General features: G+C 45.3%; 1 protein-coding gene across 1 annotated transcript; it reads right to left on the reverse strand.

Moving 5' to 3' along the window:
• Positions 1-8,633: 8,633 nt before the first annotated feature.
• On the reverse strand, positions 8,634-27,549 carry OPN3 (opsin 3). Its single transcript, XM_083496940.1, has 4 exons — positions 27,003-27,549; positions 13,403-13,722; positions 11,799-12,050; positions 8,634-9,308 (listed from the first exon to the last, which is right to left on the reverse strand). Exons 1-4 carry the CDS (start codon positions 27,379-27,381, stop codon positions 9,045-9,047), a joined length of 1,215 nt encoding a protein of 404 aa, XP_083353066.1. The 5' UTR covers positions 27,382-27,549; the 3' UTR covers positions 8,634-9,044.

The raw sequence follows: 27,549 nt of genomic DNA on the forward strand, positions 1-27,549 counted from the left end.
TTTTCATTACTGGGATGAGTTTTAATTTTGTAATGTTTAATTCCAGCAGGATTTTAGAGACCTTCCGTGAAGCAAAGCACAGCTGCTACAAAATAACTTTCTTTTCTTTTCTTTTCTTTTCTTTTCTTTTGCGATGACAGAGCCAATCTTCCTTGATTTGTTATGAAACGAAACTGGGATCCCAAGGTACGTGGACTGTTACCCAATATAGCTATTCAAAAGCTTTGCATATGTAATGCCTATTAGCATGTGCCACAAGGTGACACACAAATGTGCAATGTGCTAAGTGCCAAATCCATCACTTCCAATGAACAGTTTCCTCAACAGGAGAGAGCTTGACAATGATTTCCCAGTGGTAGACTATGCTTGCCCAACTCTGCCCTATTTACCTAATTCCTCTAAAAGACCTGCCATGGGGTGAGAGTGGGGAGTAGCTTTGGAGAGAGAACAAAATGGGGTAACTAAAATAATCACACTTTGGGGAGGGAGAACCCACTGAACTCAAACATGCCAGGGTTATAAGAGTCTGTTCACAAATTCGTGTTCCTAGGATGGGTGGGTGTTGCTTTTTCATGTCACTTTATCTGATATGTTATGGTTGATAACGCCTGAGAAACAGTTTCTACCCAAATGCGATTTTGGTTTTAGACGCATTGCAAGGAGTCTGTATATTGTATTTAAAAATGGGGTATCAGAGTTTTTAGGGGGCTAACCAGGTTGGGATAGCTGGGATAGCAGGCTTGTTGGGTTTTGAATGTCTTATGTAGATTTCTCAATTTCGTTGTTCTGTATGGGACAATGACAATAAAGATTATCGTATCATTGATACTGTTGCATGCACACAGCCCAAACTCTGGTCAAAGAGACTCCAGGGATTTCAGTGCTGAATCTAGGTTCAGCTTCCTTGATACGAAAGTCAATGGAGACTGTGGTGTCTTTGGGATAGCTGGTTTTATTTCCACCTATGGTTCGCCAGAAGCAGCTTAGTCATGCTGGCCACATGACCCGGAAGCTGTACGCCGGCTCCCTCGGCCAATAAAGTGAGATGAGCTCCGCAACCCCAGAGTCAGTCATGACTGGACCTAATGGTCAGGGGTCCCTTTACATTTACCTTTATATACAAACTAGGGTGGCACTGTGGGTTAAACCACAGAGCCTAGGGCTTGCTGACCAGAAGGTTGGCGGTTCGAATCCCCACGATGGGGTGAGCTCCCATTGCTCGGTCCCTGCTCCTGCCCACCTAGCAGTTCAAAAGCACGTCAAAGTGCAAGTAGATAAATAGGTACCGCTCCAGTGGGAATGTAAACGGCGTTTATGTGCGCTGCTCTGGTTCACCAGAAGCAGCTTAGTCATGCTGGCCACATGACCTGGAAGCTGTACACTGGCTCCCTCGGCCAATAAAGCAAGATGAGCACCGCAACCCCAGAGTCAGTCATGACTGGACCTAATGGTCAGGGGTCCTTTTGTATACAAGCTAAGTACAGGAAGGAAGGAAGAAGGAAGGAAGGAAGGAAGGAAGGAAGGAAGGAAGGAAGGAAGGAAGGAAGGGCTCACAAGCATTAACGTTCCAGATCTTGCCTCTGTGTTAGGTTTCCAGGGAAGAACCCCCAGCAAAGCCATAGCTTTGGATTCAGCCCACAGGGAAAGCCCAGCCGTTACGTCCAGCTTCTATCCCAGCCAAAAACTCCCACAAAAAATCCTCTGGCTGCTGTTCTGCTTACAAGATAATGTCGTCTCCAGTCAGGTGTGGGGGTACAGAAATGACTACCCCTCCCCCTGGAGGGCACCATCGCTTAGTGGTCACTATGGCAACATGGTCAGCCCTTCAGTTATGGAGATGGGCAAGTTAGGACTGTTTCCTCTTAAGAAAGGGAATGGTTTGACCAGTTCAACAAGTTTACCTTGAACGGGCTGCAATCTTTCTTTATGGGGGAGCCTCTCCATCCCCTCGGTCATTTTGCTTGCCAATTTTTTTTACATGTCCCATGAGAATTCATTGATTTTGTTGACTTTATAAAAGTGTCAGGAAACAAAAACAAAACAAACCAGGTTGGGGAACCTAATACCTTTTGGTATGCAAGGAAACAGTGTTCGGCAATTAACAATGCTTCTTCATCCCAGCTCATGGAGCCAGCATTGGCTTTTATAAGACAATCTGTTCCTATGGGAAGCTTGCTAGTTAGCACTGAAGGAGGAATGATTTATAGTTCTGACGTTTTAAACAATAGCGCGCGCACACACACACACGGCTCCTGCTAGCTTTATAATGACTAAACTACTCTTTGGATCGAGCCCATAATCCTTACTTAATTCAGCAGCTGTTGCCTTTTTGGAAGCCAAAACGCCTGGTAAAGGAAACCTGTGTTCCCATATTGCAAGGGAAGAAAATCCAGAAGGTTTCTGCCTGGTTCACCTAACTTTGGTTGTATTTACAGAGACACTAATAATGTGATTCTGATGCATGTTTCCTAAGGCAAATGCTCAATTTCCCAAGTTACCATGCTTGTTATTATTCATGGTAAATCACTGTCTGTCATGGAAGGCTTAGAGTTGTGGTAGGGAACTGGTGGTCCGCTAGATGTTGTTGGACTCCAACTCCCATCAGCCCTAATTAGCATGGCCAACGGTCAGGAAATCTGAGTTGTAGTCCAACAACATCAAGAGAGCCAAACATTCACCAGCTGTGGCTTAAAGGCCACACACCAGCCAGAAAGCTAGATGAGAACTCTATTGTCTGTAACACAAACAGAACAGCAACAGGAAACTTTTGACACCACCCAGATACAACTAAGTCCAGTGCCACCTAGTGATTAAACCGTATAATGACACTATCCACATAGTGTCCATATTTTTCCCTTTTGGGAATGCATGGTTATTGAAAGTTACCAGTGTGAGTTGCTAGAGCTGTAATTTTTCAGGGTTCAGTTTCCATGTCACGATCTCCTGTGAACACTAGCAATATTCAGTCCAGGCCCTGCCATTTCATGGATGCTAAACAGTATTTTCAATGGTGATAGTGTGTTCTGATTTTTGTCTCTCCTTATTTCACAGTTGGTATCCTCTGTTAGCTGTTGATTTGGACTTGGTTTTGAGATTCTTCTAATTTTGCCAATGCATCATATATGTGACTCAGACCGGTAGGAAACTGGTAGACTAGACAAGTCTGTAAGTAGGGATGATATTTGTTATTGGAGCTGGATTTAACAGTATTCAGACTTTCAGCATATTCTGAATTAGAAGCCAACCAGTAAAACAGATCACCCTCTGTAAACCAACATATCCAAAGTATTAAACCAGAAAATTATGACTAAATAAAAGATATCTTCTTTGATGCCTCCAGACTGTCAGTATTCTGTGGGAGGGATTCAAGTGCATACCAAACATTTAGATTTGCACAATTAAAATGGATTAAAGAGCCCAGTCACCCTAGTGCAACAACATCATTTTCTGTGGTTAGCAGAGTAGTGGGGAAAGGCACTGAAATTTGTGGGATGAACAAATACTTAATGGAAAGGTGTGTGAACTCCACACAAGCAAACTAAGTGTTGTATAACCTAACCACACGACTGCGTATAGTCTAACATCAGAGCAAGCTTTGTGTGAGAAAATCAATATGCAGGTCACCTTATTTGTTTTCTTCCTGTCACACATTTTGTTGCTTACTATAATGAGATCCATTTGCCACTAGAGGGAGATCCTGCACTTTAGTAAACTCTGCGGCATGCTAGGAATCTGATGTAATTTGTTACGATTCACATTTAATAGCATTCTTGCGGTTATCGCAGGTGTCTGTGTGGACTATAGCGGAGCTGCAGGAACCAGAGGAGGGCACAGAGAGAAACAGTTCTCTCTCTGTAGTTTACTTATGCACACAGTATAGAAGGTTATTTGATGAAGCATTCCTTATAAGAATTCGTTTCTCAGCAAAAGATGATAAAATACCATTAACTAAGGTGCAGAAACTTCCCAATGTCTCTTGCAAATGTCCTGCTATTCAGCTGTCATTTAAATCAAATTAAATACTTATGGAACATGAAAAGTCCTGGTAATATTTATTTTCCACAGATATACTTAGAATCATAGAATTGGAAGGGACCTTGAGGGTGGCTGGGGAAGCCCAGCCAGATGGGCAGGGAATAATAATAATAATACCCAACCCCCCGCAATGCAGTAATCCTGCATACAGGCATCTTTACAGTGCCAGTGTACTGTAGTGGTTAGAGTGCCAGACTAGGTCCTAGGAGACCAGGGTTCAAATCCCCACTCAGCCATGAAGCTCACTGGGTGACCTTGGGCCAGTCAGTCACTCACAGCCTAACCTTCCTCACAGGGTTGTTGTGGGCATTCAATGAGGAGGGGGAGAACCATGGACACCACCTCAAGCTCCCCTAGAGCAAAAGGCAGGATGTAAATGCAATCTAAATAAATAAATATACAGATTTAACTAATGCCACGTGTACTAAAAGAACACCGTCCATTTTAGAGAACTGCTCCCATTCCTCCTTAAGCACAGAGGCCACAGACAATTGACTGATTCTCTTCTTTAGAGTATCTTTCCTCTTCGCTGTCTTCTTTCACCTATTTAAAACCAGTTTAATTTTAAAATGCATCATATTCAACTAGTGTGACGTGGTGGTGAGAGCAGCCTTCACCATTCTGGTGCCATCCACTTCTCTGCCCTGACACACACCCCCGACTACAACTCCCATCAATCCTAGTTGCTGGCTGGGACTGCTGGGGGTTGTAGTTCAAAACAGCTGGAGGGCATCAGGTTGGCAAAGGCTGGTTCAAGTCTTGGACCCAGGAGACAAGGTTCAAATCCTCATTTAGCCAGAATGTTCACCTTGAGCCAGTCTCTCAGCCTCATACATGCACAGAACCTCATGGACCTTGTTTTTACAAGGAAAACCTGAAAACTGTCATCAAAACACAGGTCCTATCTGTGTCCACAGATGTCTTCTTTGGTTTGCGGGAGAGGGGCCCATGCAAAGACACAAAGATCCATCGGCATCCATGCTTCCTGCTCCATGCTTTTGTGTCACAGCAGATCTGGTAAATACTGGATTGGTAATTTTTATAATGTCAGGCAGAGACATCAATGTTATCTTTAATTTGTTGGTGGGGGGGGTGCCTTGTAAAAACCCAGAGATCCGTGTTTTGTGCCATGGTGGTGCAAACATGTGCTAGAGCTATGATTTTTGGAGACCTACATCTGAAGGGAGAAATCCCATATTAATATCATGCAAATAGAAGAGGATCTTTTTCTTTTCAACTCTGGAGTTCTTACTTTTCCAATGCCCCACTGCAACCATTTTGTGACTGGCACCCACAAAACTTTCCCAGAAGTCCACAAGTGTCTGCAAGCCTGCAAATGTTTGTTGTTGGTTTTTTTGAGGGGAGCTGGCTATATGGGATATAATATGGATGTTATTGATATGACTATTGTGATTGGTGGCCCAGTCTCTGTACTCTTCCCTCCTGCAGACTCCCATAAGGACATAAGAAGGGCCTTGCTGGATCAGACTAAAGGCCAATCTCAGCCAATGTTATGTTCTGCCAGTGGCCAACCAGGTGTCCATGGGAAGCACGCAAGCAGGTTATATCAGCCTCTCCTACTTTGAATCCCCAGTAAGTAATATTATGAGGCATTCTGCAGAGGTGGCTAAACCTGTCAGAATGTGTATGGACTCCCAAGAAGCATTACCAGTGGTCAGGGATGATGAAGGGCCGAAGCGCTCCATGTTGGTTACTCCAATACATACTAATAGTAATTCTTCAAGTACTAGTCTCGTAATCTGGGGAACCGGGTTTGCATCTCCGCTCCTCCACATGCAGCTGCTGGGTGACCTTGGACTAATCACACTTCTCTGAAGTCTCTCAGCCCCACTCACCTCACAGAGTGTTTGTTGTGCGGGAGGAAGGGAAAGGAGAATGTTAGCCGCTTTGACACTCCTGAAGGGGAGTGAAAGGTGGGATATCAAATTCAAACTCTTCTTCTTCTTCTTCTTCTTCTTCTTCTTCTTCTTCTTCTTCTTCTTCTTCTAATCCCTGCTAGCCCAAACTGCACCATCCAGGCATACAATGGAGGTCTCAGCAGGGTCAGGGGGAGTAATCCCAAGGTTACAGAAGTGGAAAATATTTTTATAGAAGAAAAGGCGGTTGGGTGGCACCTTGTACGCCTCCTTCCAGCAACTCCTGCAGCCAAGCTGGTGCCAAATGTATTGCTCTGCTTTCCTTTGGACCACATCCGTGAGACCAAGAGAGAAGTCTTGTCATCTGGCCAGCCCAGGAGCTCCATACACACATTGCCCAGGCTTGCCCCCTGGAGAGGTCATTTCGGTGCTGCCAAAGCAGCAAAAACAACGTGGAAGGTGGCAAATACAAGTTACCAGTCTCTGCAGCCACAGCAGGTGCTGTGATTCCCCAATGGTTGGCTTTACTTCCAGAAGTGCACTCCATTGTCTCTCGAGACAGATGGATGTCAACAGCCAGCACAAAAAACAGCCCAGTGTAGTTTGAGTGTGTTCAGAAGCTACAGAATGCTGATTACTTGGGGGAGGGCATTGGAGAACGAGGAGGAGGGAAAGGAAAGGAATATCTGGAACAGGAGAACACACTGCAGCATTTCGTTGCAGGTTTCACTTGTTTCTGTATATTCCACACAGGACAAGGAGACTGTGGGTTAATTACCTCATGGTGTCCAGCAGATGGTGGTATACATCAACTTTCTCCCCACAAAGCCGCAGGAACTAACCCACATAGGCAGTGCACTATTTATTTATGTGGTTTGAGCAACAGCACTCTGGATCCTTTGTGTTCCCATCATTCTAGTTTCATCCAGTTAATTTGGATTCTCTTTCCCTATAAATTCACACATATGTCAGGGAGCTGGTATGGTGCAGTTGCCATAATTGTCACTTTGGCATGGGAGTAGGCTCAGTTTAATTTCCCTCTGCTATATTATTATCATCATCATCATCTGCAGGTCACCTTGAGTTAGTGTAAAGGAAAAAGGCAGGATATAAATAAATATAATAAACAAACAAACAAATCTACAGTCATTGAGGTTCTCCCAAGCCTGCTGAGACCTTGTGTTTGTGGTTGTGTAGGCTGTTTGCCTACCTAAGCAATGATGTGCACAACCTGAACATCAAAGTTAGTAAAGGACAAGATACATTTTCATTTACCAAGATTCCGTTTTCCAAGAGCTAGAACCCAGCAGAGAGATAAAGACACAGAAGGGTGTCTGGGACCCCAGTCGCTGAGGTGACCAGAGACAGGAAGCAGGCTTTGCTCCCATCCCAGCACACCCTTTACTTTGTCCTATGTAACTGACTGCCAGCCAGTCCTGTTAGGAAAACAATGTGATTGGGGGCACTATTACGGTGACAGCAACCTTGCCTTCCACCAAACAGTGTATGGCCTCAACTTCACTCATAGGAATCCTGCAGAGAGGATGCAATGTTTCTAGAAGCCAAATAAAATAAAATAATAATAATAATAATAGATAATAATAATAATTTTATATGTTGCCCATCTGATAGGGTTTGCCCAACCACTCTGGGCAGCTTCCAACTATATATATATATAAACACCACAGTAAAGGCTTTGCAATACAACCAAGTCCTCCATCCACTCACTTCTCTGCATTAGAATGACAAGTGTTAGAGACTATTGCAAAGGGGTACTACATTTATAGTAGCATTCCTTTAATGTATATATTTTTGCTTATTATTTCCTATTTTAAATATTTAGCCTTATTTAATTGTATTCAGTATGTAGTTATACAAACTAGTAATGTAAGTATACAGTATTTCAAGCACTTCATTGGATGTCCATGAATCCTAGGGTTATGAGGGAGAAAAACCTTATGCTGTCCTTTTTCTCCACACCATGCATAATTTTTTATGTGTCTCTGACTCACCTTTTCTCTAAATTAAGAAACCACAAGTACTGCAACCTCTCCTCAAAGTGGAGTCACTATGATTTTTGTTGGGAATGCAGTGGGAGAAGGGTTAATCCCCCCTCCCAACTGTTAGTAATAAAATAAAAACACAGCATTTCAGTCATGAATCCAGCTTCACATATAGTTTGGCCCTTAGGCCCTTTTGACTGTTTGCCCTTTTGAATCATTCATTCGTTTTGAACTTCTGCGCCCGCCTCAGAGAAGATCCACTACAGCATCATCCATGTCTTGTAACAAATGTTCACGCACCTTTTGGAATTCGCAGTTGCCTGAAGCGCTACCACTCTCTGCTTAAATATATTCAGCGCAAGCACTTCTTATGGGCGGCTGTAAGGGAGATGCCAGTTGCTAACTATCTCAGCTCTCGAAAAGATAATCAGTTCAGTTTTTAAGGGGGGGCAGGGAATGCCACACCACTAAGATACAATTTCCTTTAGGAGCCAATTTATTTTGCTTTTGAGCTGCCACCTGTTCAGACCTGAGGCGGAAGCTTGGCCTACAACCCCCCCCCCCAAAAAACACGCCACTGCCTATATGTACCCCTACACTGAATTCAAGACAAGTGCTTGAGGCTGCCAAGCGGGCTCAAACCGGCTTGTGACATCACACCATATTAAAATACAGCACCAGACATTGCTTAAAAAGAAATAAATCAGCGAGGCCTTGCTGAAGGAACTATGGCCTACTTTAAAAGCTCCTTTATTTCCCTGGTTCGTGTACAGTGCAGCAAGGGATAGGTAGGTAGGTGATCAAGACATGATATGGAAAAATAAATATTCTAAGTAAAATAAAATAAAAACCCGCCCATCCGCCATGTGTCATTGTTTCAGTACTGCCACAACAATTAACATGTTACAGAGAGCTTGAGGCTGGCGGCAGGGCAATCTTACACTTTTCTTCTCGGAAGTAGTCCCCAATGATTTCAATGGGACTTATTCTCAGGTACACAAGCGAAGGATTGCAGTCTGAATTACTTCCACATCTTGCTTCTGAAAGACGGTGCCTGCTCTTACTAATTGTGCCACAAAGATAGTCTAACAGTTTGGTTAGCAGAAGTCTGCTCAAATCCCAGGAGCCCCTATAGTGGCTTCACTTGGATTACATTTATTTTTGTGCCCGCGTATTTCGTGCTGTGGTCTATCTGCTGTGTGTCGTCGCTGGTGATAATGAAAATGATTGAGGAAGAGCTGAAAGTCACTTTCTTCTTTGGCCTGTCGCCTGCCTTCTGGGACACAACAATGGGCCTTATCGGTTTCTCGTTCCCTACTGCTGGCTTTTCTTTCAAGCGCCTCTGGAACCTCAGGAGGCGGACACAGAAGAGCTGCATGAGGCATCGCCGAAACTGCAAGGGGAGCAAATTACAGTGAAAACCCGTCATTCAGAAAGCGACACTTTCACACTACCTATACAAGAATGACATAGGTGCCATATAAAATCAGTTTTCAGAGCCTGCTGAGTGTTACACTCATGTGATACACTGGAGTACAGTGGCTTGATAACTCTCCTTCAATAGGTTCCCAGACATACATGGAGAAGCTGTACTTTCAGTTTTCATGCTGGCAGCAGACCAGGTATCTGCACGTGTGACAATCTTGATTTGCACCAACACATTAGAACAGGAATGGGGTGGAACCAGTGATCCTCTAGGTGATGGATCTCGAATCCCATCTGACCACGGCCAGTGGTCAGGGACAATGGGAGTCGGAGTCCAAAAACATCTGGGGGTCCAGAGGTTTCTTACTCCTGCATTATAGGATAATTCCATATGTTTGGCCACTGCATCAGCCAACCGTATGGTGAAGAGTGAGCAAGAAAACTCCCCAAAAGGAATTTCTTTTCAATGGGTGCAAAAGCACTAATGCAAACTGGCCTCTCTTTGACTTAGGATGGATTAGATCTTATCTAGCATATATAATACCATCCGGCAGCGGGGGGGGGGGATCTACAGCACTTCATCAGTCATAATGAATTTCAGCTGCTTCTATTAACCTATTTAGACTTCAGTAGCAGCTAATGCAAGATCCAGGCGCAGAACAGAACAGATAACAGCCAAAATGATTGCCTCATTTTGTCAAAGGAAAACTCCGCTCCTTAATCCCCATGGATGAATTAGCATGCTCATATTTTAGTAGCTTTTATAAAGCCCACCCGAAGTCACTACTATATATCTAATTCTGAATTGCCATGGTATACTCATGTACTCCATGGGCTGAGCTTAGGAGGCAAAGTGATAGGGACTGACAATCCATTAAGGATCAGAGGCACCCTAACAGTCATATTGAGAGACTTTTGTTCCACCCAGTGGTGTAGGGCGAAAGATTTTCTGGTGGTCTAGTTTTCCACAGAAAGTTTTCAACTTTGTACACTTTTTTGCAGCAATGAATGAATGCCAATTGCAAATACAATATTAGGCAAGTGTCATGGAGCAAGCCTGGCAATTTCAAAGTTTTTTAAACTTTGTTTACTAAATTTAAGTATAATAAACATGCTAAATTTAGACTGCTCCCCAGGGCAGCCGAAAACTTTGTAATGAAAATTCCTCAACACAAGTTATCCTAATCTACACATAGCATAATATTCCAGAAAACTTCTGTCACTGGTTCTGCCACACTGTCAGTTGTCTACGGGGTGCCTCCATCCCATTCAGCTGTTTCACATGTTCCACCCTGTCCCTTATGTTATATGAACTTGCTAGAAGTCATCCAGAAGTTTAGGCTGAAGGTTCATCAGCATGCAGATGGGATTCAGCTTTACCTCTTTCCCACTGACAGCCTGTGGACTTCTAAACTGGTAGTAGGAGGCTATTTTGGATTAGACAAGAACAACAACCTGAAGGTTAATCCAGACAAAGCAGAAGTAGTGGTGCGAGAACCTGCAAGCCTGTGCAGAGGTGCTCATCTTGTCCTTCACAGAATTGGATAAAGTTTGGGGATGCTGCTGTTTTCACAACAGGACTGAATGGAAGTTTGGGTGCTGCAGGTAGCCAGGAGTGCCTTTTACTAGCTTGAACCACCTGCAACGCTTCCTAAAGAAGTCAGATCTTGCCTCGGTTGTCCATGCCCTTGTCACCTCCAGACTTTACTACTGTAACGCACTTCACATAGAGTGGGCTTTGCAAGGCGGTTTGGCCCTCCTGCAGTTTCCAGCAACTGGTATCCAAGGAGGAATATGGCCTGCAACAGTTGGGGCGGAACATAGCCATTGTGGCTAGTACCCACTGATAGCCTTAGCCTCCATTAAGTTTTCTAATCCTCTTTTAAAGTTATCCATGGACATCACTATCTGCTGTTGGAATGTATCCTGCAGTTTAACTATGTGCTATGCGAAGAAGCACTTTTGTCTACCATTCTGAACCTTCCAATGATTCAGCTTCATTTCATGTTCCTGAGTCGAAATTGGTGGAAACCCAAATAACTAGGGTGGCTCCCTTGTATGCTCACGGTAGACTTACAATTCCAAGTGTTCCCTAGCACATCCTCTTCATCCTCATGAATCAGTGCCCTGGATGCAAGGACGGCAACTAGGACATCCACCAGACATGCTTTGAGCCTATGTATGGTGCTAGTGGTAAAAGGAACAGCGCCCTTGTTAAATTACTAGGAAGCTTTATCCTGGTCAAGTTTCATTGTTCCTTTTCTCCCCAAAGAAATTCTGTCAGTCTTGCCTTCTGTGCCTTTCTTGCCTATTTTCCCATAGATGCAAGATAATACTATGTGTAATTTCTGCCATGTTGTGCTTGTGTCGGGAGGAAGACCACCTCTATTGCGTAATGCATTAGATGTGATCCTTTCGGCCTCAGTAAATACCGTAACTCTGTTTTTCAGCTGCTTACCTTTCTGCTCATGAAGATATAGATAACTGGATTGTAGGCAGTGCTTGACTTGGCAAATAAAGATGGGATAATAGCCACTGTTGGAGTTATAAGGTGGCCATACCCATAGGCTACTAAAAGGGAGACCACTGCATAAGGCATCCAACAGATAAGAAAGGTGGTCATCATTAAAAAACACATTTTAGCTACTTTCTTTTCGTATCTCAAGATCTTGATCACTTGGACAGTGTGCAAATCTTCAACACAACGAAGCTGCAAAGAAAAATAATGAAAAACAATCAAACAGCACATATTTTAAAGAGCATTCAGTTCCAAATCCTTCAGAGAGAAGAATGTTGTTGTAAGTGGTCTTATTATTTGACAGCTAACCACGTTTCAAAAATTATCAAGGCATCATCCTTCTCACCAGCTTCATTTAAATAAGATTTCTGATGATGCCCTGACTTCTGGAGAAATAGCTGTGTTAATCTACTGCAGCAAAATCAGAGTCTTGTGACTAACAAATTTGGAATAAATTTGAAGACTACTGATTAAGTTACCTCCTGTCCATGAAAACGTATGCCATAATAATTGTTATGTCTATAAGGTGCCACAGAGCCTTTTATTTTGTTATCTGTTATTGTCCAATTACACCAACAAAAACACTAACAGCAGAAACTCACTATGTACTGAGCTACAGCAATTTTATGTCAATCCCTATAGAGTCCCTGTAATTACTAATACTAGCAATTTTTATAGATTTATTGATTTTATTTACAATCACACATATACATGTGATTGTATACATGTAAAATTACCTAGTGTGACTTTCTGCATTATTAAAACAAGTATATAATAATATTGTATTGTTAAATCTTGAACAATCTATTTCAGTGGTTTAACAATTCAATACTAAGCATGATTACTTGGAAATAAGTTCCATCAATTTTGATTTTATGTATTCCTTTGTAAATATCTTTAGACCCTACCTGCCCACAGACTGTCTTGCCAGAGTGGTGCATGCTCTAGTTATCTCTCGCTTGGACTACTGCAATGTGCTCTACGTGGGGCTGCCTTTGAAGGTGACCCGGAAACTACAACTAATCCAGAATGTGGCAGCTAGACTGGTGACTGGGAGTGGCTGGCAAGACCACATAACACAGTCCTGAAAGACCTACATTGGCTCCCAGTACGTTTCCGAGCACAATTCAAAATGTTGGTGCTGACCTTTAAAGCCCTAAACGGCGTCTGCCCAGTATACCTGAAGGAGCGTCTCCACCCCCATCATTCTGCCCAGACACTGAGGTCCAGCGCCGAAGGCCTTCTGGCAGTTCCCTTACTGTGAGAAGTGAGGTTAAAGGGAACCAGGCAGACAACTGAAGGCAGCCGTGTTTAGGCAAGTTTTTAATGTTTGATGTTTTACAGAGTTTTTAATACTCTGTTCAGAGCTGCCCAGTGTGACTGGGGAAAGCCAGCCAGATGGGCGGGGTATAAATAATACATTATTATTATTATTATTATTATTATTATTATTATTATTATCCACATAAATCACATTTTGATCACTCTGCATTTGGCCACTTCTAATGAATTCTAGTGAAAAGCTACTGCTTGAATTAACTCACCATTCGTATCGCATAAAGAATATGTCCATAGCAGTAAGCCATGATCCCAACTGGTGTGACAAGACAGCCAAGAAAGAAGAAGAGGACATAGGAAGAATCGCTGGGCTCTTTTGACCTCCAGTCCACTGAACAACCTAATCCATGAATTTCTAGAGTGTAGTGATTCCAGCCTAGGAGAGGTGCTCCTGTCCAAGCTAAGGAATACAGCCAGATATATGTGATTGCCCTCCAAGACCACGCGAAATCAATCACTCTTGCATGGACTACTCTAAGGTAGCGTTCGTAGGCCAGGACAGTGAGAGTAATAATGGAAACGATTCCTGCAGGGAGACATAAATAAAAAGTTTAGTTTAGATTATTAAATTATCCCCAATACAGAGATGCATTTTGTAATAACAAAGTACCGGTACTTTGTAGAAAAACACAATTAAGCTAAAATCATTCACCCCTCCCCCCCACAAAAAACCACTTTAAAAAATAAACACACACCCCCCCCAATAGGAACAAAAACCAAATATCACTATTATAAGGCAAACTAATAGTGCACATCCAAATACCTGGAAAAACAAATACATCTTCACTTAGTACAGAATAGATTACCAGGAGAGCTTCCTTAGGGAGAGTGTTCCATAAGAATTTCCTAGCCAATAAATATACGTTTTCTGGTTTTGCATGCAGCCTTGTGATTTGTGGCGCTTGTTTCATTGCTCTGTATACCTAGTTCTATATGGTCAAAATAAAACATCCAATTGACTGAATAAGCAAATAATTTATGTTAATAATAATAATAGCAGTAATTTATTACTTATACCCAACCCATCTGAATGGGTTGCCCCAGCCACTCTGGGTGACTTGCAAAATAATAAAAACACAGCAAAGCATCAAACATTGAAAACTATTGCTGGTGACAGGTCTATTAGTAGTCAAAGAATACCTATCACTTATAACCTGTTAGCTCAAGAAAAAACCTAAACAAAAAACCCAGTAACCTTATGTTAGAACCATTACCCCTTATAATCAAATTCAGAAAAGGCATTAGATTACGAGCAGTCTCAGACAAGCTCTGTCGTGATGACACCCACTACTGCTACACACACACACACACACACTTTGAAAAGGCTTATTCAGCAGACGGTAAAAGGGAAGTCAAAAGGGAAGCATGAATTCAGCAGGTGTCCCACGACAGTCTGATGGACTCGCAATAAGATCCAGATGGAACAAAACCACCAGAGTGCCTGTTATTGATGCCTTCTTTGAACACAGCACTTCCAGTCAATAGAAAGATCGTTCTAGACAGCAAACATTGTTCAGACCACAGTTGTCCCCCCACCCACTGCTTCTCTGTCTAGCTTGCTCCACCCCATGTTTTCCTGGCAAGCACAACTGCTAGCAACTCCCACCTGGGGAGTTGAGAGGAGGCAAGTGATGGTGGCATCCCTGCATGCGCAGTGGGAGTGGGAGTGTGTGCGCGCGCATGCTCATGCACACAAGCCAGCATCAAATGTCATGGCTGAAAAGGTTGTGCATCCTGGGTCTGGGCCATTTCCCAACTTTACATGAAGCAGCTACATGAACCAGTGCAGCCTGCTTGCTATCAGTAACATGTTAACACGTGAAAAAATAACCCAAAGTTCTGTTTTCAAAGCATGTGCATCATCTGCTACATGAGAAAAGATGCACATTCCCCCCGACCCCTCGCCCCAGTAGGGAGCTCATGAGTCAATTAAGGCACACTTGACGAAGCAGGCATTCAAATTTAAGTAAAGGCAAATGCAAACAGCCACTTTTTACATGCTGAAGTCAAGATGAGTCATCTTTTCTCAGTTCATTCGTATGTGCTGAACTAGCCCTGTGCATGGGTGAGTGCACAGGGTTGGCTTTCAGGGGCAGGTGACTGCCTGTAGCCCCATGCTTGGAAGCATCTGTCATGGTCTATCAACTCAACCATCCACTCGCCAGCTGAAAGAAGCAGCACAAACAGCTCATATGGTATGAATAAACACAGAACTTTAGATACCGGCATGCAGGTTCATCATCTTGTATGACAAAGATACATCACGCACACAAAATGGAGCACCAAAGTCACGGAACAGACGACAACTGTGATACAAAATTGAAAAGCTGAACAACTTTGGGGGTGGAGGGGCACCAAAAATGAATCTTAGCTGGGTGCCGTTTGGTGCAGGGCCAGATTGTTAGGGCAAACCGGAAGGACAAGAAGGCATCTTCCCAGAACTCTTACAAAAGTTCTGTCATAGATAGCCACATGCTAGCACACACCACAAATATCAGCTCTGTGGCTGCTGGGCAAAACACCTCACAGAAGCAAGAAAGGGAGGGAGGGGGAGTCCAAGTCTCAAAACAGTACCCTTGTACTTCCTTTGCCTCTCCAAGCCCCCATGCTGGCCCCCTTAGCTACTTACAACTTTTCTTAAAAGATTGGGTGGAGGGCAAGGTTAGGATAAAATTGAGGGCAGTCCAGGTGTGGCTTTATGGATTGTGCTCAGGTTTTTATAACTCCCCAGCCCAAAATCTGGAGACAGGTTCACCTGGCTTCCTACCGAGAGGAAGCGAGAGGCAGCGTCAAACTGACTCCGCTGCTGTGCCAACACTGTGTGGAGTAAGCTCTCAGTAAGCAACAGCGTTGAGAAGTCATGGGTGCTCCACGCACTCTGCCTGCTGTTGCCTAAAAAGCATCCAGCTCTGCCTCTGCGTGTTGCCATCTCTGTCCTCTCTGGTTTCAGTGCTTTCAAATAAGGCGGGATGTGAATAATCATTCCGCCATGCACCAATTCTCCTTCCCTACCCCACCCTCTGGACACTTCTCCCTATTCCACCTACAACTGTCACAAAGAACACTCATTCCAAGATTAGGAGTGGGGAAACAGTGGGGTTGCCTGAGAGAACCAGAAGATAATAATAATAATAATAATAATAATAATAATAATAATAATAATAAATTTTATTTATATCCCGCCCTCCCCAGCCGAAGCCGGGCTCAGGGCGGCTAACAACAATAAAACAGTACAAAAGTACAGGACAAACAACACTCTAAAATCATTCATTATAAAATTAATTAATTCAAGCCACTGGCAACCATTGGGCCAGAGCTCCGCGAAGATTGCCGAGGGAGGGAGTCAGGCTGTGCCCTGGCCAAAGGCCTGGTGGAACAGCTCTGTCTTGCAGGCCCTGCGGAAAGATGTCAGGTCCCGCAGGGCCCTGGTCTCTTGTGACAGAGTGTTCTACCAGATCGGAGCCACGGCCGAAAAAGCCCTGGCTCTAGTTGAGGCCAGCCTAACTTCTCTGTGGCCTGGGACCTTCAAGATGTTTTTATTTAAAGACCGTAAGTTTCTCTGTGGGGCATACCAGGAGAGGCGGTCCCGTAGGTACGAGGGTCCTAGGCCGTATAGGGCTTTAAAGGTTAAAACCAGCACCTTAAACCTGATCCTGTACTCCACCGAGAGCCAGTGCAGCTGGTATAGCACCGAGTGAATGTGATCTCGCAGCAAAGACCCCGTAAGGAGTCTCGCTGCAGCATTCTGCACCCGCTGGAGTTTCTGGGTCAGTCTCAAGGGCAGCCCCACGTAGAGCGAGTTACAATAATCCAGTCTGGAGGTGACCGTCGCATGGATCACAGTGGCTAGGTCAGGGCGAGAGAGGTAAGGAGCCAACTGCTTAGCTTGGCGGAGATGGAAAAATGCCGCCTTTGTTGTAGCTGCAATCTGCGCCTCCATGGAAAGGGAGGTGTCGAAGATTACACCCAAACTCTTAATGGACGGTGCTGGCACTAATTGCACCCCCGCAAAAGATGGGAGTTGCCCCCCCCCAAACCCATATCGTCCCGTCCCAGCCACAGGACCTCTGTCTTCGAAGGATTTAGCTTCAACCGGCTCCCACGTAACCATCCAGCCACAGCTTCCAAACATCTGGTCAGTGTGTCTGGGGCCGAGTCAGGATGGCCATCCATCAACAGATAGAGTTGGTTGTCATCAGCATACTGATGGCAACCCAGCCCAAAACTCCGGACAAGCTGGGCGAGGGGGCGCATAAAGATGTTGAAAAGCATTGGGGAGAGTATCGCACCCTGAGGTACTCCACACACCAAGGAGTGGTGCGATGACAATTCCCCCCCCAAGCGCCACCCTCTGTCCCTGACCAGAGAGAAATGAGCGCAGCCATTGAAGGACTGTGCCCTGGATCCCCACGTCGGCAAGGCGGTGGTCCAGAAGTTCGTGATCGACCATGTCGAAAGCTGCTGACAGATCTAGAAGAATCAGCAGCCCCGACCCACCTTGATCCAGCTGTCTACGAAGATCATCCGTTAGGGCAACCAGAGCCGTCTCGGTCCCATGACCAGCGTGGAAGCCGGACTGGAATGGATCCAGAGCCGATGATGGGGGAAAGGCTAAGAATCATCATCTCTCGCCCGCCGCTCTTCTCCCATGGACAGCTCAGTCGGTTAGCATGTGGTGCTGCTGACAATGCCAAGGTCACAAGTTTGATCCCCATAAGGGACAGCTACCTATTTCTGCATTGCTGGGAGTTGAACTAGATGTTCCTCGGGGTCCCTTCCAACTCTATCATTCTATGAAATGCCTGAAATTATTATTAGTAAATGTGGAGCTCTAGCTTAAGGTTCGAATAACTAGATATGTATCACAACCAAGAAAAAGAAGCTGGCACTTGTTTGGGGGAGCTCAGTGTCCTCTTCTTGGTGGAGCAGTGCTCATTTAGTTTAAAGATTGAAGGCTGCACAAGGCTTGCTGCCAGCACCTCTCTTAATGCTCCAAAGCTTCCCAAGGCTTAGAGATGCCAGAGCTAAATATAGCCCAGTCTTCCAACACAAGCAGTGCTCTACAGGCTTCAATGAAAGCCATGCCCAATTAAATTCCGTACGTCAACAACTGAGCACTACCTTTGGCTTCTGGACTTCCCTGGCTTTTCTGAAATCCCTTTACTTCCCCCCCCCCCATATCAATGCTATGGCTTAGGCCTCTGCAGAGTACCTGGGTAAAGGACACACAGAAATCCATTTCTGCATATGGATGCAGTACTGCCCTACATACAGTGGACAAACAAGCCTAGTTCCATAGTTCACTTGATTCCCGCAAGCAAAAATTGTTAGACTGAACAGTTTCTAACTGCAATACACCTTGTCCTTAAGAGTAACCAGGCAGCTATTTACAGTGCACAGTGACTTGACTGCAGAAATCATTGCTGGAGAACTGTTTCCTGCAGATAGCTCCTACTGCTCAAAGGTGCTTGCTCATAGGCAAAGGGCTTTCTGTGATTTCTGGCATGTTTTCCTCCACTGCCAAAACAGAGAATAAGTCCTTTTGATTCTACCTTGAAGATGTAACTGTCTTATCATCCAGTGGGCTCACAAGCCCTGCCCTCTCCTCCTCCAGCATCGTTAAGCATGTTTTAGATTAACTGTGGTTTAGTATGTCATTTGCACTCTAAACTGTGGTTGATCTTAAAACAAGTTGGCATCATAAACTAGGATCTGAAGTTGGATTTGTTCTAGCAAGCCAGAGTTAAGATGAGCAGGTTTCTCCTAGTATGCAGGCTGTCACAATCTGCGGTTAACCTAAAATGAAAACAAAAGCTTTTGAACTCATCCTTGTAGCCATGCTGGAGGAGGACTGGCGTAATGTTTCGCATTGTGTCCAAATGAGGAGACTGGCCCATGGGCACCCAGCAAGCTTCACGGCTGATTGAGGACCAGAACCTGCATCCACACAGTCCTAGTCCAACCCTCTAATTAATACACCATGCTGGTTCCAAGCACTCTTCAGATGATAATAATAAAGCAGTGTCTCATCCATTAACAACAAAAGCTGGCAAAAGAAGAGAACAAAGTAGGAACCATGCAATGGTTACAAATGTCACTGAAGAGAAGAACAACATACGTCATACTTGAAATAGTTGTTTTCACTTCAAATATTAAGGAACATGGAAGTAAGGCAATGAGGCAACAACCTTTTCTTGGCTCACCGTTATATGGAACTAATAGTAAGCAGTGATTCCGAGGGAAAGATTTTTACTAACAATCCCACTGCCCAGATTTTTTGAAATCAGTCACAGTCCAGATACATGGCAAAGAAATGATATGCCACACGCTGTAATCTGCATCCTGATATGCTCAAACATGTAAGCCACCTTAAATCTGCTGGCTGGAAGCTGAATGGGAAAATGAAGTCTAATGCGCAAAAAGAAATGCCAATTCAAGGCTACATCCACATAGCAGTTTATTCCAGTTTCCCAAACTGTTAATTTCTGCATTATATTTGAGCTTTCACATTACAAAAAAGCCATTTCCAGAGATACAGTGGAATATAGGGCATGTTTCCAGTAGTGCTGTACGGAAGTGAAAGCTGGACCATAAAGAAGGCTGATTGCCAAAGAATTGATGCTTTTGAATTATGGTGCTGGAGGAGACTCTTGAGAGCCCCATGGACTGCAAGAAGATCAAACCTCTCCATTCTTAAGGAAATCAGGCCTGAGTGCTTACTGGAAGGACAGATCCTGAAGCTGAGGCTCCAATACTTTGGTCACCTCAGGAGAAGAGAAGACTCCCTGGAAAAGACCCTGATGCTGGGAAAGATGGAGGGCACAAGGAGAAGGGGACGACAGAGGACGAGATGGTTGGACAGTGTTCTCGAAGCTACGAACATGAGTTTGACCGAACTGCGGGAGGCAGTGGAAGACAGAAGTGTCTGGCGTGCTCTCGTCCATGGGGTCACGAAGAGCTGGACACGACTAAACAACTAAACAACAACAACATAGGGCAAGTTTAGCACGCATTTTCATGCTATGTACAAGCTTTTTTTTTCTGGAAGCAAATAAGATGGCAATGAGCACTAAACCTGTGCTATATTTCTGCAAGTGCATTTTGTTTCCCGTGAAAGCTCAAATATAGTGCAGAACTTAGAATGGAGGGAAATGGAATAAGCTGCCATGTGAGTGCAGCCCAAGTCACCCCTGGAAGTTGGAAATGAAGCCTTCAAAAAAGAAAAGCCTGTGGTAGAATTGGAGGTACCCTCAGGCTTCCAGTAAGAACAGATGTGACTACTTACTAAAGGAACTTAACAGCTTATTTTAAAACAGAACACAACTGAGATGCAGACCTCCTTATCAAGCAACACAAACAGCACCTAGGGATCTTTCTTTCCCCTGCTACCTTGGAATGGAAGATAGCCCCTTTTGCAGTTATTAATTCCTTATTCTCTCAGTAGCGTTGCATGCACTTTGCCACACCCACCTCCAAATTCCAGAAAGCGGCAGAGCATCTCCTTCGCTTGCAAAAGGTTCCGGGTTTAATCCCTGGCATCTCCAGGTACGGCTGAAAAAGGCCCCTGTCTACAACTTTGGAGGGTCACTGCCCGCCAATGCCGACAGTACGATTCTGCATATGACAGGTCCAGCATCATTAGCAGAAGCTGAAGGAATAGTTGGGTCCAAATGGGAAAAAGAGCAAGGTGCGCCATGCAGCCCATGGGCCAAAAGCCGTGTCGGATGCATGCCTGTGCAACCCCCTACCACCTTTTAGCTCCCTCAGCACCTCAGCTTACTGCTCCTGCAGAGTCAGGCCTGAATAGAGTGACACAACAGAAGTGATTTTCTAGCTGTATGGCAGTAGGAAAAAATGCATTAAAGCAGGAGACTCAATTTTGGATTTAGCGAACAGCTATGTCCACCTTTCTATTTCCGTTCTACAATGTAAAGATGCTGCTCTACCACTCTTCAACTGCAAAAAACCAACTAAGTGAAAAATTCTATGGGAAAGTTAATTTTACGCATCACTGTGCCTGTGTGTACATACTGACCTACTTTCTAAATACAACTTTGTAAAACTGGCCTTTATATCCTTACGAAAGAACTTGGTTATTTAACAGTACCTAATTTACTGGCTTATGCTTCCTGGATCCTTTTCTAAATGGACCCCTGAGCCAGAAAGGCACATTTGACACGGGGCAGCTGATCACTGATTTTAGAATTGCAGAAATTGAGTAACAGTTGAGATGAGGAACTTAATGGATGGGAGAAGTGCAGCATGGAAGAGACCACCTTAGCACAAGAGATTGGGTGGGGATGGTGGTTAGGATCCTTGCAGTCCTCTTTAACTCAAATTATTAACATTTCCTTAAACAAACAGAAGCTGTTCCCCATGTCAGTTAAGTTCAAAAGAAAAAATAATAGTGAAAAGTGTCCTTGAATTGTTTTCAATGTGAAGATGAAAGCTTTGTCTCCCTCCACTGGCCGTCAAGTTGCATCTTACAATATGGCTGATTACATATAAAATGATTCATTAAAAAAATGATTCAATATGGTATCCATACACCCTGCAGCATATCCTGAAAGGGTAAAGCGGCTGTGTTTCCCCGCTTCTATTTACTGAAGTTAATCTCAAAGACATCAGACGGGTGGCAAATATTCGAGAGCAGAATCAACATTATTTAAATGTCCAGTCATGTGCCAGGAACCAAGGAAAGATGAATAAACTTGGGTCACTGCAACTGTTGTTTATATGAATTGCATTCATTATAAAAGCACTGCCACAGTGTCCCTGTACATTATCATTACTGTAGTCAGAGAGTTTATTTTCTTATTTTCCAAAGGCAAGTAGCACAAATCTTCACCTGCTCACCTGGAAGCAACTCCCACTGCATTCCATTGGGTTTACCCCCTTTGCAACTGTGTTTACAACCGCAGCCTTAACTTGCACCAGTCTGTATGATATGTTCCTGGACTATAAGGGGTGTGCCTCTTTTAAGTGGGCAACTGAACTTCCGGCAGATGCCAATGTTGCATCCCAACCAATCAACAATCAGAAGTCAGATTTCTATCTAAAATGAGATTTCTAAGAAGAGACTTAATTCCTTTCCGATATATGACTGTCAAAAAGCAGTTGAGATACATTCTAAAGGGAGTTGTGGCTTGGAGATGACGGCTTCTTGCCACAATGCAGAAAACAGCACGTTAGAACAATTTGTGCTTTTCTGTATGGTACAAGAAGAGATTGAGTCCTTTTGAGGATAAAGTGTTAGGTACCATTCCGCATTTTTTAAAAGCTGACAACTCCAATTAAGGCAGTAAAAGCAACAGCACTCCAAGACAGCATCCATAAATGCATTTGCCTAGAATTAGCACCAGCTGACACATGGATTGGGAATATAGATTATGAATGAGTGAAGGAGCAAGGCTTAGCTGAGCTGCCTTCCTCGGGCAGATAACCTTTAGTGAGAATCAGGGACTTCACCTTTAAGTTCCTATATTAGCAGGCCCATAGAACCTATTTGCACATGAGTTTGAAGATGGTCTGTGCAAATCACATTCGTTTCAATGGGACCCTGACCACTGAGCATGCCGGCAGGGCTTATGGGAACTAGAATTCACCAATATCTGGAGAGCCACAGGTTCCCCACTCCCTATACACACAAACAACAAATGCATCATGTGGAGCTTCTGAATTCCCAAGAATAACTGACTGTAGAGAAACCAAGTGATGCCCACCTGTGTGCGAACAGCCCTCGTAGGAATCCATTCCATGGGTACGGAAACCTCCAATATTATGTGCATGCAGCCATCATGTTGCTGGCATTCTTTTTTAAAAAATAAGGCTTTTCATCAGGAATGGGAAACCATTTTCAGGCCAAGGGCCGCATTTCTTTCTGGGACAATCTTTGGGGGGGCTGCACACCAGCAGCCAGGGGCGGAGGAAGCGGCGTGCAGTGGGGGCAGTCTGTCCCGGGTGTCACCACTGAGGGGGGTGACAAAATGCCAGGCGGCACCCACCGCGGGGCCTGCATCACACCCGAGCCTGGGAAAGATGTGGTGGCTTGGGTGCACACAGGCTCCCCACTGCCCAAATGGTCCGCCCGCTGCCTACCCACCCCCCAGCTGTAGGGCAGCTGAGTGGGAGGAGGCCCCGCAGAGCGTCCTGCCCTGGCTGGCTCCGCCCCTGCAGGCAGCTGGGCACGCGTGCCGCCCCAGACGCCCGATTGGCTTGCTCCACCGCTACCAGCAGCAGCCAAAGTCAGAGGCAACCGTGGGCAAACCATCAAGTGTTAATTTTAGCTCTGTGCAGTAAGCTAGATTCTACACACACAACTCTCTCTATCTTCCATCCAGGAAAGCTGGAAGCACCATCAGGACACATTTCAGCCAGGCCAAAACACTCAGAGATTGTGCAAAGCAGAGCTGGTTAGGGGTGTTGTCTGGGACCCACACACTGAGGCCAGGAAGGCCACTCTGTGACACCAGCCCTGCTTTTCATGGAAATGCTTTGGCTCCTAAATTCCTTCAAAAGGAATTTGCCAGGCATAGAAACACACAGGAGTTAGGAGGAGGTTGTGACTGCTTTCCAGCGATGTGGTACATGTGTCATCACAAATGGCTTCCTTGTGCACGTACCTTTAGCTTTTCTACAAAAATAGCTACAGACTCCTGGCATGTCAAGTGAATGTAAAAAATCTGGGGATAGCTATCTTACCTGGGAGTGTGTGTGTGTGTTTTAATGAATTAAAAGGCATACTCCGTTCTACCGAAGACACCAATTTAAATGAAGTTTAATAACTACATGTCTCTGCAAATGGCTTCAGAGAAGGGGAAGCAAATTTCCACTAGCATTGTTTGATTTGTTCTTCAGCAGTTTCACCCATTTTCCACTTCGGGAAGGAAAACATATAAACAAAATTGTGTGATTTTGGTTCATAGAGACACCTGAATCACAACAGCTGCAGCCTGTGATTCATTTCGGGGTGGGGGTGGGGAATCAACTGAAGATGAGGAAAAACGTACTCAATAGATTGAACACTGATGTTGTGAATCATCCTGGGTGCTGTAGAAACGCAAGGAAATATGAATGAAAGGAGGTGGGAACGTATCTGATGGGTCTGAGGAAAAGACGAGAAAAATGAAGATGAAATTGCCAAGGAAGTAGCAGATTAGAAAAGAAATGGCGAATGATGCAGGTGGTTTTGCCCTGAAATTATTTACAAGTGGGACCAAATACAAAATGAGGCAATGTGGAGTAGATCCTATTCTGGTTCCAGCCAGCCATCCCATCTATTCCTGGGGTCAGGAAGCAGCGGTCCATCCAGTGGCGTAGCGTGGGGGATGCAGGGGGGCCCGGCTGCACCGGGCGCAACATCTGGGGGTTAGGGTTAGGGGGCGCAAATCCACAGGTTAGGGGGCGCAAATTACTTGCCTTGCCCCGGGTGCTGACAACCCACGCTACGCCACTGGGTCCATCAGCACAGTCAATAGTTCGGGGGGGGGGGAGAGTATCACCCAGCAGCATCTGGTGGGATCCAGGTTCCTCACTCCTGCTCCATCCACCTGGTTTTCCGTTTCATTCTGTCAATCAGCATTCCATGGCCACTGAGGATGCTCAGTCAGCATTCGGCTGTTTTGGGGTTCCCTTCCCCTTAAGAGCTCCCCCCCTAAAGTTTAAGCATCTAAAACCTGTGGAAATATTGATGTTCCCCCAAGCCTGATCTTGAGGATCTACCCTCAAAGCTTGAGTCTGTTATTAGTAGGATATCTACAGCACCATCAGTGTACACAAGGGCCTTCCAGAGTTGAATAGGTAACAACAAGGCAATCACCTGCTTGCAAGGAACTTTCACCCTAATACAGATAACTGGCCATACAAGGGTAGAGAGGAAGTTTTGGTATCAGCTACAGTTAGGAATGGCAATCGGGAATTAAGTCAAAAGGCTCATAGAGAAGATGAGCTTTTGTAGGGATTTAAAGGGAAAGCAAAAGTTCAGCTGTCAAGCAGGAGCTGCAGAGGTCACTTACAAACAGTGTGCATGATATGGAAGCTGATTGATAGAGGAACTATGGGTGCCTGTGGGCAAATGAAGACACAAGACTTAAGTGGGGAAGGGGGGACCAGATTGAGGCAAATGCAAGTCGGTGGCATCATAAATGTGGTGAGAGTTATTCCTTGGGGGGCTTTTGCCCTAGATCACATACAGGTATGGTGTGTGTTCCTGGCAAAATAAAGATATGGTGAAAGGATGGGTGTTCGTGGGGTAATGCTAAAATGGGGATGTTTGTAAAATGGAATGATGGTCAGAGAGAGAGGTTAGATCTATGGGGCACAGGGAATGGCAAGTGTTGGGAGCCTTTGCCCCTCCGAAGGATGCTAAGCTACAATTCCTATCATCCATGGCTATCAGCCACTCTTGCTGGGGTTGATGAGAGTGTTAGTTCAACAGAATCTGGAGGGTCAAAGGTTCCCCACACCTGGGATTGTGTACACAGGAGGTCTAGAAAGGGCACAGGAAGCAGCCACTGAACTGTGTGGAATGAAGGGATGTGGGTTTTCTAGAAGGAAAAAAAATTGAGCCGGATTTTTCCCCAGAAAAAAAAATCCTATGCAAATCCGCATATGGTAATTTTCAGTTTGCATCAGGATATATTCTGGTACCCTAAAGAGTGGTCTAATTTAGCATGTTTGTTTTAATTTTATTTAATAAACAAGGCCAAGCACTTCAAAACTGCCAGACTTGCCTAATGTTGTATTTGCAAGCAGCATCCCTTTCTTGTTACTAACGCACCTACAAAACTGATTACCTTCCACGGCAAAATGAAGTGTGGGATAATTTTCAGTCCCATTAAGTGGAATGTAAGGACATTTCCACAAAGACATAAGCCTGAAGGCTCTGCAGATCTAGGCAACTGGCGCACAACCCTCAGTACCACTTGTACAAATAAGAAGCAAAACCATGCATGCAGCACTGCAGACCAAAGTGATCAGGTACCATCGCTCAGCCAGTGTTCTGCAAAGAGATGTCCTGGGTCTACACAATTCTTGCTTCATGGATCTACAACTACCCCCCCACCCTTCCTAATGAGATGGGAAGACACCCCAAAGAAGCTAGAGGAGAAAGGAGAAAATCTGCATATCAGAAGGTTGGGCGTGAAATGAAAGTGATACCACCTGCAGGATCAGGAATGAGCATGCATAGTGAATCAGATAGGGAACACAAACATGAAGTGGAAAATAAGAGGGGGTGGGGTGGGGTGGGGTGGGGGGCGATGTGCAGCATTTATGGCAGTTTCTAGCTCAAGCCAAAAGACACCTATATTGCCAGAATAACGTTCAGGTTACCGATTCCTTAGAAGCTCCATTTCCTAGCACTGAACTGTGAGAACTCTGCACGTGTTCAGAGGCATCATCTAATTTTGACAGAACGTGAGGGGGATTGCACTCACTCTCAAACCACATTATGGGTCCGGTGATTATAATCCGAGGAAAGGGAGGGAAGAAAAGGAGGCCATACAGGACTTGACCTGAAGGGATTACAGGAGAGAGGCCAGCTGGTTGGAGGAAGGGCAGTCCCTTATTCCGGGAGGCGCAAGTGGGAGAAATGGGCTGCCAGGGGGACGGCACCCTTCTCTTTCCTCCTCAGTATTCATTTACTGAAAAGGCAGAAGTGTTGATCTGCATCCTTGGGGAACATCAGAAACTTGGAACCACACACACAGAGCATACAGCGAGCTCCTCTTTCACCCGTCTCCCCGCCTGGACCCCGTCTCTCTGCACATGGCCAGAGGCGCCCTCTCCCTCCGCGGCTCCCCTTACCGAAGAGGCTGTTGCTGAAGCCGTCCCACACGCAGCCGGCGGCGTCCCACACCCAGCGGTTCCGCAGGCAGGAGAGGAAGGTGAAGCAGACGCCGAAGAGCGACACGAGCAGGTCGCTGAGGCTGATGTTGACCAGGAAGAGGTGGGTGGGCGTGCGGAGCCGCTTGAACTTGGCGTACAGCACCAGCACCAGCAGGTTGTTGCACAAGCCCAGGATGCCGATGGTGGCCAGCAGCAGCGCCAGCAGCTCGTAGGTGCTGGCACTGAACGGCGGCCCCGCCGCCGGGTCCGGCGGCTGCACCGGCTGCTGCTCCGAGTCCTGCTCCCCCGGCGTCGGCTGCAGGCTGCTGCGACTGCTGCTGCTATTCCCGGAGTACATCGCTCGGCGTTGGCGCGCAAAAAACTCCGCTCACATGTCGCCACAACCACCACCGTCGCCGCCGCAGCGCAGCCTCCGCAGCAGCGCCCGGCTCTGGCGCCCGAGTCCGTCCGAGAGCCAGCAAAAGAAGCGCTCCCGCCGCGGCCGCTCTTGGCGCCACAAGGGCGG

The sequence above is a fragment of the Podarcis liolepis genome (genome assembly GCF_965112155.1).
Source record: "Podarcis liolepis genome assembly, chromosome: 3".
Classification (NCBI taxonomy): domain Eukaryota; kingdom Metazoa; phylum Chordata; class Lepidosauria; order Squamata; family Lacertidae; genus Podarcis; species Podarcis liolepis.

What these genes read in the sequence shown, in the direction of transcription:
- OPN3 (XM_083496940.1), bottom strand. Translation starts at nt 27,381, where the DNA reads ATGTACTCCGGGAATAGCAGCAGCAGTCGCAGCAGCCTGCAGCCGACG. An exon ending in CTTCAGCAACAGCCTCTTCG is followed by an intron (nt 13,723 to 27,002) that starts GTAAGGGGAGCC and finishes GTCTCCCTGCAG; the next exon opens with GAATCGTTTCCATTATTACT. An exon ending in TTCTTTATGCGATACGAATG is followed by an intron (nt 12,051 to 13,402) that starts GTGAGTTAATTC and finishes TTTTCTTTGCAG; the next exon opens with CTTCGTTGTGTTGAAGATTT.